The sequence below is a fragment of the Physella acuta genome, unplaced genomic scaffold (genome assembly GCF_028476545.2).
Source record: "Physella acuta isolate Inbredline_101_S28 unplaced genomic scaffold, ASM2847654v3 ptg000994l, whole genome shotgun sequence".
Lineage (NCBI taxonomy): Eukaryota > Metazoa > Mollusca > Gastropoda > Physidae > Physella > Physella acuta.
In genome coordinates, this window is record NW_026732511.1 from 38,553 (window position 1) to 53,492 (window position 14,940).

Sequence of the window (14,940 nt, forward strand, 5' to 3'; positions counted from 1 at the left end):
AGTGACTAGGATATGTTTGTGCTGTGATTTGTTTGGGGGTTTAGTCAGGTAGTGACTAGGATATGTTTGTGTTGTGATTTGTTTGTAATGTTAGTTAGGTAGTGACTAGGATATGTTTGTGCTGTGATTTGTTTGGGGGTTTAGTCAGGTAGTGACTAGGATATGTTTGTGTTGTGATTTGTTTGTAATGTTAGTTAGATAGTGACTAGGATATGTTTGTGTTGTGATTTGTTTGTAATGTTAGTTAGGTAGTGACTAGGATATGTTTGTGTTGTGATTTGTTTGTAATGTTAGTCAGGTAGTGACTAGGATATGTTTGTGTTGTGATTTGTTTGTAATGTTAGTTAGGTAGTGACTAGGATATGTTTGTGTTGTGATTTGTTTGTAATGTTAGTTAGGTAGTGACTAGGATATGTTTGTGTTGTGATTTGTTTGTAATGTTAGTTAGATAGTGACTAGGATATGTTTGTGTTGTGATTTGTTTGTAATGTTAGTCAGGTAGTGACTAGGATATGTTTGTGTTGTGATTTGTTTGTAATGTTAGTTAGGTAGTGACTAGGATATGTTTGTGTTGTGATTTGTTTGTAATGTTAGTTAGGTAGTGACTAGGATATGTTTGTGTTGTGATTTGTTTGTAATGTTAGTTAGGTAGTGACTAGGATATGTTTGTGTTGTGATTTGTTTGTAATGTTAGTTAGGTAGTGACTAGGATATGTTTGTGTTGTGATTTGTTTGTAATGTTAGTTAGGTAGTGACTAGGATATGTTTGTTTTGTGATTTGTTTGTAATGTTAGTTAGGTAGTGACTAGGATATGTTTGTGTTGTGATTTGTTTGTAATGTTAGTTAGGTAGTGACTAGGATATGTTTGTGTTGTGATTTGTTTGTAATGTTAGTTAGGTAGTGACTAGGATATGTTTGTGTTGTGATTTGTTTGTAATGTTAGTTAGGTAGTGACTAGGATATGTTTGTGTTGTGATTTGTTTGTAATGTTAGTTAGGTAGTGACTAGGATATGTTTGTTTTGTGATTTGTTTGTAATGTTAGTTAGGTAGTGACTAGGATATGTTTGTGTTGTGATTTGTTTGTAATGTTAGTTAGGTAGTGACTAGGATATGTTTGTGTTGTGATTTGTTTGTAATGTTAGTTAGGTAGTGACTAGGATATGTTTGTGTTGTGATTTGTTTGTAATGTTAGTTAGGTAGTGACTGGGATATGTTTGCGTTGTGATTTGTTTGTAATGTTAGTTAGGTAGTGACTAGGATATGTTTGTGTTGTGATTTGTTTGTGGTATCAGTTAGGTAGTGACTGTGATATGATGTCGTTGTGATTTGTGTGTTGTGTTAGTTAGGTAGTGACTGGGAATATTTGAATGAGTACGTAGTGTGTACATGGTTAATGTGTACAAGATCAGTGCGTGTGTCTAGTAGGTGTGTTCAAAGTCAATGTGTACTAGGTCAGTGTGTATTTGGTCGGTGTGTACAAGCTCAGTGTGTACCTAGACAATGTTTACATAGACAGTGAAAACCATGTCAAAATACACGACCTCTGTATATCATAGATGAAATAAACACTTTTGAACATTTTCTAGACACACTACATGCATAACAAAGCAAAAAAGCATTGGAAAAAAAAACATTAACAAGTGTATTCTAAAATAAACTTAAGATTAACATTTTAGCAAGCATTTAAAAAGCAACATTATATTATGGATACCTATGATATAGCAAATTCGACTTTGTTTTGTTAAAAAAAAAACTGTAATACTTCTTAAAAATTTGAAATAAATCTAATTCGCGTGATGACAATTTTGATTAAATTTCCTTATATTTTAACCATTTTATTTTTTCCTCTCTCTGTAACACTTCTTAAAAATTGAAATAAATCTAATTCACGTGATACCATATTTGCTTAAATTTCCTTATATTTTAACCATTGTATTTTTACCTCTCCCAACCAGACAAAAGTCAAGTGGACGACCAGTTAAGGATAAACGGAAAAGGGAAGAAGATGAGAAAACCGCGCACCATATACTCCAGTCTACAGCTTCAACAGCTCAACAGAAGGTTCCAGAGAACTCAGTACCTTGCACTGCCTGAACGTGCGGAGCTGGCCGCGTCTCTTGGACTTACCCAAACACAGGTGAGCTGGCAACCCTGTCGTCTATATCTTTTGTATTGGCCAGATCAATTTTTAAATTCTGGTCAAATATATTCACCGGTTATATTTTGTAGATGTTTGATATTGTGGCATATGAAGAAAGTCTGTTATTGTGTTTTTAGACTTCCGGTTCAATTGGGTACGGATAAGATAACTCGCGGGATTCCGGCTCAATAAGTTAACTTTTTTTCCCCTCATGAATATGCTATTTATTTCTGGAGAAATATGTGCTAAAACTGTCTTAACAGCGGTGAATTTTATTCACATTCGTAAACATTCACTCTAATGACTGGCAACAGTCCGTCTGTCCATCCATTCATCTCTCCCTCCGCCTATCTGTCAGTCTATCTATCCATGCATCCATACACACATCCAATTTTCCATCAATCTTTCTATAAAGCTGATATATTATTTATAATATTATTGTCCTAACTATTATTATCAATGGGCTAGAAAAGTAGACATACGATAAACTAAAAGTTCGATGAACATTCAAATAACTATCCAAAACATCAACAAAAGTTGTTACCTATTTTGCCCTACTAATCACCCAGTATTCAAGGAAAACGAAGCATAAACCACGTTTTAACGCAACATTTGGGAAAACCCACTTCCCATCCAACATTCCATCCAACATTTCTATCACGGAGCAAGAAGGGCGACCACTTTAGCTAAGGCAACCAGGACTAAGTAGCCAGATAAAAAATCATCACAAATAAGCCAACCTTGCTTCGTTTACCTAACATAATATACACCATGTCTCTCTCTCTCTCTCCCTCTCTCTCTTTCTCTGTCTCTCTCAAACAGAGGATTCATATTAAAAAAAAACCGCTTCTAAAGCCGGAGTTACGCCAGAGGGTACGTTTACGGCTTTTGAATGTCGAACTCCGAAGCGGAAAATCGTCGTTTTCTCGGCCGTCCGGGCGCCTAGTCTACGACGTGCTGCTAAGCGCCGCTCCTCCCCCCTCGTTCAAACAATTGCAGGGTTCGTGCCCCCCCCCCCCCCCCCCCTGCATCTGAATCGTCTGACTCAATCACCGGAAAAAGAACATATTAAAAAACTACTGCGCGCTATCCCGGATTTCGTGAACCGTGCGCTCTATTGAGACGCGAAAGTCTGGGGTTGATTCAAACCCCAGCGCCGTAGTCTCTCAGTGATGAATTCAAACGGGCCTTAGTCTGGAGTATCGTCTGCGATGTAAAACGACAAGCCCACGGCTGTTTTCGGCGTACAAATTGTAACATTTCAAACGTGCACAATTAGTTGTCTTTTACAATCGTGTCGGAACAGACGGGAACGGGATAATCGGGTTAACTGATTAACATTAATCTGTTTGCTTAGCGCTACACGAAGCTAGATATTACGTTTATTATTGAGGCGTCGGAGAGAGAAAGGGAAAGCGGGTATTACAGTTTTATAATACTACACCTATTTGCCTGGATTAGATTAGAATACAGATTTTGATGGCTAACTATTGACGGTGATATAATTTGATTGCTTATAGTCCATGTCTAAAGTATCCATGAATCCGTCAACAGTGGCATCCATCTAAATTATATCCAATGGTGGATTCTCCCGTCATACTCTAGCTCATGTGGGTCAACACTGCCTATCGTATATTCCATGCACCATTCTATCTATCTATCCTATATCCTATGCACCATTCTATCTGTCTATCCTATATTCTATGCACCATTCTATATGTCTATCCTATATCCTATGCACCATTCTATATGTCTATCCTATATCCTATGCACCATTCTATATGTCTATCCTATATCCTATGCACCATTCTATGTCTATCCTATATCCTATGCACCATTCTATATGTCTATCCTATATCCTATGCACCATTCTATCTGTCTATCCTATATCATATGCACCATTCTATATGTCTATCCTATATCCTATGCACCATTCTATATGTCTATCCTATATCCTATGCACCATTCTATATGTCTATCCTATATCCTATGCACCATTCTATATGTCTATCCTACATCCTATAGTCCATCCTCCATGCGCAGAGTCTCATGTCGTCCATTCTCACTGCCCATTGTAGGTCAAAACTTCCTATGTCCATTCTCCAAACTTCCTATGTCCATTCTTCCTGTCTATTTTCATCTTTCCTCTCTGTGTCCTTTCTCACTACTGCCTATGGTCAATGGTCCTGGCTATGCCCAATCTTCCTATGCACATTCTTCCTGTTTATGCCCAATCTACCTGTCTCTCCATTCTTCCTGTTTCTGTCCATTCGTCCTTACTGTGTCCAACCTCCCTGCCTACAATATACCCTACGGTCTGCCTGCCCTGCAGTCCACGGTTGAGTGACCAATACGTTTGTCAACATTCAAACATGACCCAATTCCCCCCTCTCCCCTCCCCATCCCCCCATGGCCGCTGTAAATTTCATAATAGCCACTGATTAGCGGTCTTTCTCATCTTAATTCACGTCACTCGGCCACGCCCCCTAAATGAGCAAACCGAGGGTCTGTCATCACAGCGCATTGATTTTTTCACCCCCCCCCCCCCCCACACACACATCCCTCCCCCCTCATCTCTAGCGCACAGTTAACTAGATGAGTTAGTATTGGGAGAGAGAGAAATAATAAGAGTTTAAAAGTTTCAAGAGAGAGAAATACTGGGGATAAATAGTGTGGAGGTGTAGCGACACATCAGATAGCAGACTTGATTAGTAAGGTCTACGATCTCGCCTGCTAGAGATATTATGATGGTATCGCATTTTACACAGGATTACATCCGCGATGCATGTAACGTCTAAGATAATATATATATATATATATATATATATATATATATATATATATATATATATATACAATATATTGAAGGTCACATTTAGAAGTAGAAAGCGCAACCACCGTTTTTGTGTATATTCTATACTGCGGATGAGGTAATGAGTACCTAGCGAACACATTGCCACACGATTTATACGTCAAACTCTACACGATATCACACAAACGCATACACATACATACACAGAATACAGATTATATACACAAACACACACGCATACACTCATAGTCGTACACATAGAAACATTCTCGTTCCACATACATACATACACACGCGCGCACATAAACACACTCACTCACCAACTCACGTCCCAATACGACTCACGCTGAAGCCTAATCCCCAATGCCTAATTGACCCACTGCCCATCTGACCACACGGCCACCCAGCTCCTCACATCACGCCCTTAATCGCACATTATACATCACCCACAATTCCAAGCGTTTGTCGCAACACGGATAAGCTGACACGTTGGCCATTAATCCCCTGATAATTGTTATGGAAGCCCGCATGCGCCATGTGTACCATTCAAACAATCTTTCTATTAGGACATTTAGCTAGCGGAAAACTGCGATATAGTCTGCGTATAACAACACTATGATAGCAGAATCGCATCGATTCATGCCGATATTAAAAGATCTCTTTCGTATTAAAGATAATTTATGTCGGATATAAATAGAAAAGCACAAGTTAGGTGGAATTATTTAAATTGGCGTAGCAATGGGCGGGAGTTGGGCTTCACGGTAAAGCGGAACTTTTTTTTCTCTTTCAAAGTTTAATGTAAATACGTATTGCAGCCTGGCTGTAAGGATTTTTTTTTCCTTTCAGTGCATCTACAATACGTAAAAGTGATTAAACTGTTAAGAATGTTATAGGAAAGTGAGGTCTGAAATAATTAAGCGATGAATATACATATAAATGAATATATATATATATATATATATATATATATATATATATATATATATATATATATATATATATATATATATATATATATATATATATATATATATATATATATATATATATTGTATATTGTCAAGAGTTTACATTTTATCAATAATGGGACAACATGTCAAGTACAAAGTTATTTCTGAATTAAAATCGTGTACAGTTAGAGTTCCTTCCCCTTCGTGTGCTCGCTGAAAAGATTGTAATTGGCTCCGAGGTCCTTCGTCTAACGGGAACACAGCGTACAAACACAACGATAGCCTTTTGATCTCTTCTAGAAAGTTCTTCATCTGAAGCACCACTCCCATCGTCAGCGCGTATTGAAGGCGCTGTTTGCGCTACCCCCCCCTCCCTACCCCCGCGTCTAGCTCTCCGCCCTCTAGGCTCGCGAAGTTTGATGGCTCGTTAGGGCCATACAGAAATCCCATCCAAGCAAAATGGAATACCCGCGAGAGTATCCTCTGAACAAACCGGCGTGGACACTTGGCGCGACCCCCAACAAGTTGTCGCAGAAAAAAAGAAAAATTGATTTCGACCCCTGAACAAGCTTATTCATTAACCGGTATGGCGGGGGTCGGGTTTGTTTGCGAATTGGGTGTACCCTCATGATGAAAACTGATTGCGTGGCGGGGGTGGATGGCGATCTTATGGAGTACTCATCTTTTGTTTCCTACAGCGCGCGGTACGAAAAGTAATTCAAGGTCAAGCGGGGTCAGGGGTCGACTAACTCCCGAGACCGCTTTCTGCAAATATCTGTCGTTAATGATGGCGTATTGTGTTACGGGAGTCACGTGATCGACCATGTGCAGTGTTCACAATCCACGCCTCTGTGTGTGTTGGACGCTTGGGTAGAAATATAAAAAATAATAATTAAGAATTGTACAAATGGTGTTAAATGTTATTTGAACTCATCGCCGTGGCTTCACGCGGAGGTCAATAAAGTCACGTGACTTCGTCCATCAGCTGTTGACGTTGTCAGTGACCTATGTAAACTTGGCTCTCAATGGCTCATGTAAACTTGACTCTCTATGGCTCATGTAAACTTGGCTCTCAATAGATCATGTAAAATTGGCTCTCAAAGCCTGATCTTTGCTCACTTGTCGTGTGTTTACAGTAAAATTGGACGTTTGAGTTAGTCTTATCAAACTCCCATGTGAAATCTAGACCTTTGTTCAAAAGTTGACATTGTAGAAAGTTTATTTGTATTGCATATTTGGTTGCTTCTGTCCTAGCATCTAACTGCACTTACCCTTATTTGTGCAGCATCCATGATTCATACTTAAATTATCAGATTTGGTTTGCTTTGACTACAGAATAAAATCCTACATTATATTAACACGTTCATTGCACTTTTTTGTGGGAAGTTTACTGAATCTCATGATACATCAATTACACTTATAGAAAAAAAATAGCAAAGCTTTTGTGAATGTGTAATGAATGTTCCCACAAAAAAAGCATACATTTCATAAAAATGGGGGGGGGGATGTTTATTATAGTGAATGAAGCTTCCTTCACCCCATATATTGAAACTAGTTTAAGAACTATTGTAAATACTTTAGTGATTTGATTGATTCGTTTGCTATGTCTTTTTGTGTTGTAGACATACTTAAATAAAGCATTTACATTTTTTTATTTTGTTGTCAGTCAACTAGACCAAAACATTTCGTCTTCCCCCTCCCCATGAACATATACGGACGTATTCAATAAAAGCTGCTAGTCTGGGTGCTAGGCTTCGGGTTGAGGGGAACAAAATTCAACAGATGATGTTCCTTTCAACGCAAAAAAATAAAAATAAATAAAACGGGTTTAAAAGCCAGTTCTATGAAACCAGCAAACCGTGACCGGCGCTCAAGTAAGGGGACAGAACCACTCGTCAATTTCAACCATATGGATTGGGTGCGTTTTTTCTTTTTGGGGTGCTGCTTTGTGTGGTATGTCATTCAGGCACACTGACATATGTCATGTACGTGACGTCGTTCAGGATTTTGACATGTGTCAGCGGAGTGACATCAATCGATATTTTAAAGTATGACAGGCATGTCATCAGTCGAGTTTATGTCATATCGATATGAAATAACATAAACATAATCGAGATCATAGGCATATTTACGTGAGATTTAAAGTTCCCTTACATAATTATAAAATGATTTTAGTAAATTTTATGGAGACGAAAAAAACTATAGCGTTTGAAGATTGGTAAGTAAAGCAAGATGACTGTTTCTCTTATAATTTGAACCACATTACTTAAGTGAGCATATATGGTAAAATGCCGTCAATCGTACTATCGTAGGGTAAGTTTTAAGCCATTAGTATACCTAATACATACCTGGCATTTCACGAGGGTAGAGATTTATTCTCACAGACTCATCAGGTGCGCATCATCAGACAATGACTTTGCAACCAAGTGGCGCTACGAGGATTTGTGAAGAACAAAGAGCACAGAAAGACATTGTCTTTAAAAGCAAAAGTTCTTCATCACAATGAATATATATATATATATATATATATATATATATATATATATATATATATATATATATATATATATATATATATATATATATGTGTGTGTGTGTGTGTGTGTGTACATATATATATATATGTTACGGTCAAAGCCCGAAGTCGGCCAATACTAGGATTGGCCGGCCAATCCGCGCATTGGCCAATATCGCCTCCCATAGGTAGGTCAAAGTCCGAAACTTTGCTTGATTTCGGCCTTTGGCCGGCCAATCCGCAGACTGGCCAATGTGGACCGGCCAAAGTCTGAAATAGCTCTTCATTTCGGCCTTTGGCCGGCCAGTCCGCGGACTGGCCATGGTGGAACGGCCAAAGTTTTAATTAGAAGATCATCTGGCTAGGGACGACCGGCCAAAGTCCTAATTAGAAGATCATGAGCAGATTTTGGCTTTTTATGCAGTAAGGATCATGAAATTAAGTCTTTATTGATTATTAATTACAGTAAATGACAGAAATATTCAAATTTTTTATTGTACTATAGTCTCAATCTATCAATATCATCATTTGTTACAACGAGTTGAACTTTTATGGCATTTAGAATTACATAGCAGCTTGTTATTTTTACACTTGAAGCGATTTGTTGTGCACTTAATTGTGCAATTGCTGCGAGTGTAGCCTTGGCCCCCAGTCAATGATTGTGAAGATTCGATGGTTCGTAGAGATTTTTCCTCAGTGCCAACTGACGACTTTATGAGCAGTTTTTCGTGAATAATTGAAAACTCACTTCTAGAATATATTTGTTTTAGAACACCATTGTCACCCACTTCATCATCTTTAAATTTTGTATTTGATGCTTTAAGCATCTTAGCACCTTGAGTTTGCAAGCCAGTATGAGCTGCTGATCTGTGTTCCATGATGTCTTGTTTGTTGTGACACAATCTGAAGGTAATGTTCCCTCCGTACCCTTCGTCTGCTTCATTGGGTATTCCACAAATAGCAAGGACATCGTTGCCACAGGATCCAAAAGAATGAGCTGCACTACAATGTTTTTCACAAACTATACAGAATCGGTTGGCCACAATATTGTCACGCAACTGGTCTGGACGTTCCGCCACGGCAGTAGATGTGTTAGCTGAGGATGTCGTTGCATTTATGGCAACCTCTATTTCTTGTTCAATGTTCTCAAGATCTTCCTCAGTAACTATTTTATCGAGAGCCCATATATGGAAACTAACATGGATTTACATTTTTTTCTTTTGACAGCCATCTGCTATGTCTGTCTCATGGTCTGACGGCCCTTTTGATCCATGTCGCCTTGCATATAGAATGCTATACAAACAAGAGCTAAACAATACGTTACTCTCAATGAAAACGCACCCAGAATAATGAAAATGCGATCACAACTTAGTCTAGATAGAACATTGGCCAGGACATCCCGGCCAGTGCGCGCATTGGCCGGCCAATGTACGAAATACGATCTTAGTTCTAAGTTCTTCGGGCTTTGGCCAAGAGAGCCGGCCAATCCGCGGATTGGCCGGCCAATCCTAGCTTTGGCCGCACTTCGGGCTTTGACCGTAACATATATATATATATATATATATATATATATATATATATATATATATATATATATATATATATATATATATATATATATATATATATATGTGTGTGTGTGTGTGTGTGTTTGTACATTTACCAGCAACTATCTAGTGTGTGTAGTTAGCTTATAAACCACACACTTGTAGGACGTACAGTTAAATCGAATGAATGACTGATGGTGTGGCATTCAGAAGAGTGACAGGACCACCTATCTGTCATCTGTCACTGACACGTGTCTCCTGTTGCCGCTCCCTCTGTTCTTGTCCCGACCGGTGCGGCTATTTTCTCTACCCCCGGCACGGTATTGACAATCAAAACGTGATACCCGACACGGTAAAAAGAAAATCAGAATTGCCCTTGATATCTGTATATCAGCCAGAGGACGTAACTCTCAACAGAGTTTACGTTCTTGTTTTGTTGTATTCAAAAATTTCTATTGTAGGAAAATAAATGTAGGTTTGAAGTTTAATTCAAGTTATTTGTATAAAATATATTTCTTGAATTGTACTTTGATAAATTGAACTTAAATATTTAAGAATTGCAAATGAATAAGTGATATGTAAATATAGCAACACTATGTGAATGGAGCGGAATTATAAATAATATTAAATCAAACAGAAGGGAGATGGTTTAATACTTTTGTGACAAAGAGTGTGACTCTAAGTATTGTCTTGTCAAAGTTAGCAGCTTAATTGACAGAGATTTAGACAACTCTTTTCTTGCATTTCTGAACTTAAATGTTTACTTTATTTTACTACCCAACAAAGGGCTGTTAAAATTTAAAGACGATCTTACCATATTAAAAAAAAATATACTTTTATATTTTTGACTTCCAGATACGTTTGATACAAGGTTTTTTTTTTTTAAATTCCAAAACATATTTTAGCAAATTTTTAAAACATATTTTTAAAATTAAAATTTTATTTTGGACTTTCCAACGCTAATTTTGACCAAAGAAATATTACCCCCTCCACCAGCCCCCACCCCAAATACCCAAAGCTATCCACATTCAGTTCTGCCTCACACGTTGTTTACAAATTTCACCAGCCCCCCCCCCTCCTTCCAACCCAGACTCGAACCCGAGCCTTTAACCACACTGAGACTCCGCCTGGCAATCAGTCTACATCTGGCCAGATTTTACCCAAACTCTCAAACCAATTTCTTTTCTTCTAAATTACGCCGCGCTCATTAATTTCGACAACAGCAAAAAGCATTTCAGTTCCAGCGCCCGGCCGCATTAGAGAGCGAATCCCAATTCGAATCAAATGAGTTTCCAGACTGGCCATACATTTGTAAGAAAATTTGGTGGCGCCCCGCGCATTAATAAAAGTGGAATGACGCAGCCGAATGCATTACTCCGCATTTTAAAACAATTCTTCAACAAAAAGTGGGGAAAAAAAATTATGAACGTCGGATGATCAACGCGATGACGAAAATCGAATGATCTTTTTTTTTTTTAAATCTCCTACCAGTAGAAAAATCTGAACCTTGTTTTTTAAATAGACAAGGGGAGGTAAGAAAAATCGAAATCTCGTAACGGCGCATGCATCTGTTGTTGAGTCGAGAACTGGTCGATGTGGGGAGGTTTTTTTTTCTCTTTTTTCTTCTCTTTCCTTAACAAATCAATCAGCAGCGTCGTCGAATGAAAGGGCCGGGGCAGGGGCGTATTGATTGGCTGCACGGCGTCTTTCGATTCACGGGGTTCCTAACTAGCATAATAAAGTTTTGTCGTTAAAGTGTGGCGGCACCTGGGACAGGTAGGGAATCGGGGAATGCTTTGTTGGTGCCTGAAGCTGATCGAACCTGGGATTGGGGAATGCTTTGTTGCTGCCTGGCGCTGATCGAATCAGGGACAAGTAGGGAATCGGGGAATGCTTTGTTGGTGCCTGACGCTGATCGAACCAGGGGATTAGGGAATCGGGGAATGCTTTGTTGGTGCCTGGCGCTGATCGAATCAGGGACAAGTAGGGAATCGGGGAATGCTTTGTTGGTGCCAGACGCTGATTAAACCACGGGATTGGGGAATCGGGGAATGCTTTGTTGGTGTCTGACGCTGATTAAACCAGGGGATTAGGGAATGCTTTGTTGGTGCCTGACGCTGATCGAACCAGGGGATTGGGGAATGCTTGGTTGCTGCCTGACGCAGATCAAACCAGGGGATTGGGGAATGCTTTGTTGGTGCCTGACTCTGATCGAACAAGGGACGAATAGGGATTCGGGGAATACTTTTTTGGTGCCTGGCGCTGATTGAACATGGGACAGGTAGGGGATTGGGGAATGCTTTGTTGGTGCCTGACGCTGATCAAACCAGGGGATTAGGGAATCGGGGAATGCTTTGTTGGTGCCTGACGCTGATCGAACCTGGGACAGATTTTTTTAAAAAATTGAATAATAAAATTCAAATTTTTAAGTTGTAATATTTTACTTTTATTTTTCAATTTTAATATTATGTTTTGTTTTTTTCTAAATTAAAAAAAAAATTGTTTATTTTTTCTAGGTCAAGATCTGGTTTCAGAACAGGAGGTCAAAGTACAAGAAAATCATGAAACAGGGCGGCGCCCCTCCACCCCAGCCCCCCTGCTCCCAGCAGTCGTCGCATCAGGGCTCAGCCCCGTCCCCGCCACAGTCCATGGTGGGGAGCATCAAACAGCAGCAAGCCTCGTTCCTCGACGATGGACCACAGGGGTCGGACATGCACCCCGGCTCACAGGGGTCGCCCACCCCTCAACACAGTCTTCAACACCCGCACCCCCAGGGGACGCCGACCCCGATGATGTCGGCGTCGTCGCCCATGAACCAGCAGGGCAACGTCCTGTCGTGGTCTGAGCTCAACTCCGGCCCGCCCTCGGGCCACCCCCACGGGCAGCACCACGCCCACCAGCAGATCGGCAACGCCTACATGTCTCACTACTCCTCCTGGTACAGCCAAAACAACCTGCAACATCAGCAGTCGTTACTAACATAAACCACAACCCAGCATCTCACACACACCAAAAATTACAACAACAAAAATGCTGTTGCGTCATTGAATTGTCTTAACCATGACGTCACCAAAAAAAATCCTCGTCATCGACCTCCATTACAGACTGACGTCACACATTTCAATTATCACATTTTGAACTATATCACTTATAACTGTCAATTCTACAAGATTAGGGAGTGTCTATAGTACTCAAGCACCCCTTAAACCATTTTCTTTTTCCGCACACCGGAAAAAAAAACCCTATACATTATAACGAGAAATACAACATTGAAACTTGTAGCATGAAGTCTTGATGTACAAGACTGTGTGATAAATGGACGAAACGGAACTATGGGATGCATGGTGTATGGGATCGAATGACGTCATATCCGGAAGGAAATTTTTACACAAAAATTCACCCAATCGGGTGACAGTTCTACTGAACAATTAGCAGCTGGTAAACTGTACCTGTTTGATTTTAATTTCTTAAATAATATAATTCATTATTAGTTTGTGATTATGATTAGTTAATTAATTATTGGACTAAATAAGCCTGGTTTGCATCAGCAGGAAAAATGTTTTCTTCTTCAGTAATGACGCGCTATTGAAGATCTTTCTTGGACAATGCACACAATTCATTTAAAATCAAATCTTCAATATTAATGACAATGAAAAATAATCATAAAAATGTATTATAATTACAATTATAATTTTCCTTCATAAATATTGTACAATTACTAATGTGTTAATTTTAATTTTATTCAGCCAATCAGAAGTGCTAGTATCTTGGTCGAGCAAATCTGCCTTGTATGGAGTTATGTTCAAATCGTTATATTTATTTACATTTCTCAATGTCGTTTTGTGCTTTGGATATGTTTTTGTTGTACACTTGACCAGGCCTGACCTACATGTACCCATGGTAGAAGTTCCTGGGACATGTGCCCATGATAGAGGATTCTGGAACTTGTGCCCTGATAGAAGTTATGGGACATGTGTCTTGATAGAAGTTCCTGGGACATGTGCCCATGGTAGAAGTTCCTGGGACATGTGCCCTGATAGAAGTTCCTGGGACATGTGCCCATGATAGAAGTTCCTGGGATATGTGCCCATGGTAGAAGTTCCTGGGACATGTGCCCTGATAGAAGTTCCTGGGACATGTGCCCATGGTAGAAGTTCCTGGGACATGTGCCCTGATAGAAGTTCCTGGGACATGTGCCCATGGTAGATGTTCCTGGGACATGTGCCCATGATAGAAGTTTCTGCTACATGTGCCCATGATAGAAGTTTGTGAGACATGTGCCCATGGCAGAAGTTTGTGAGACATGTGCCCATGGCAGAAGTTCCTGGGACATGTGCCCATGATAGAAGTTCCTGGGACATGTGCCCTGATAGAAGTTCCTGGGACATGTGCCCATGATAGAAGTTCCTGGGATATGTGCCCATGGTAGAAGTTCCTGGGACATGTGCCCTGATAGAAGTTCCTGGGACATGTGCCCATGGTAGAAGTTCCTGGGACATGTGCCCTGATAGAAGTTCCTGGGACATGTGCCCATGGTAGATGTTCCTGGGACATGTGCCCATGATAGAAGTTTCTGCTACATGTGCCCATGATAGAAGTTTGTGAGACATGTGCCCATGGTAGAAGTTTCTGCTACATGTGCCCATGATAGAAGTTTCTGGGACATGTGCCCATGGTAGATGTTCCTGGGACATGTGCCCATGGTAGAAGTTCCTGGGACATGTGCCCATGGTAGAAGTTCCTGGGACATGTGCCCATGGTAGAAGTTCCTGGGACATGTGCCCTGATAGAAGTTCCTGGGACATGTGCCCTGATAGAAGTTACTGGGACATGTGCCCATGATAGAAGTTACTGGGACATGTGCCCATGGTAGAAGTTCCTGGGACATGTGCCCATGGTAGAAGTTACTGGGACATGTGCCAATTATTGAGTTTTCTGAGACATGTGCCCGTGATAGAAGTTTCTAAGAGATGT

The 14,940-nt window shown here is 39.9% G+C and overlaps 1 protein-coding gene across 3 annotated transcripts in view; it reads left to right on the top strand.

Annotated features, from left to right (window-relative positions):
• LOC131954388 (homeobox protein Dlx1a) overlaps positions 1–14,259 on the top strand; it is a 47,493-nt gene extending 33,234 nt beyond the window's left edge. For all 3 annotated transcript variants that reach the window (XM_059318018.1, XM_059318019.1, XM_059318020.1), the window contains 2 exons: positions 1,958–2,139; positions 12,483–14,259. In XM_059318018.1, coding sequence (XP_059174001.1) covers positions 1,958–2,139; positions 12,483–12,950 — 650 coding nt within the window. In that variant the 3' untranslated portion in view covers positions 12,951–14,259. The remainder of the gene's footprint in view (positions 1–1,957; positions 2,140–12,482) is intronic.
• Positions 14,260–14,940: the final 681 nt, after the last annotated feature.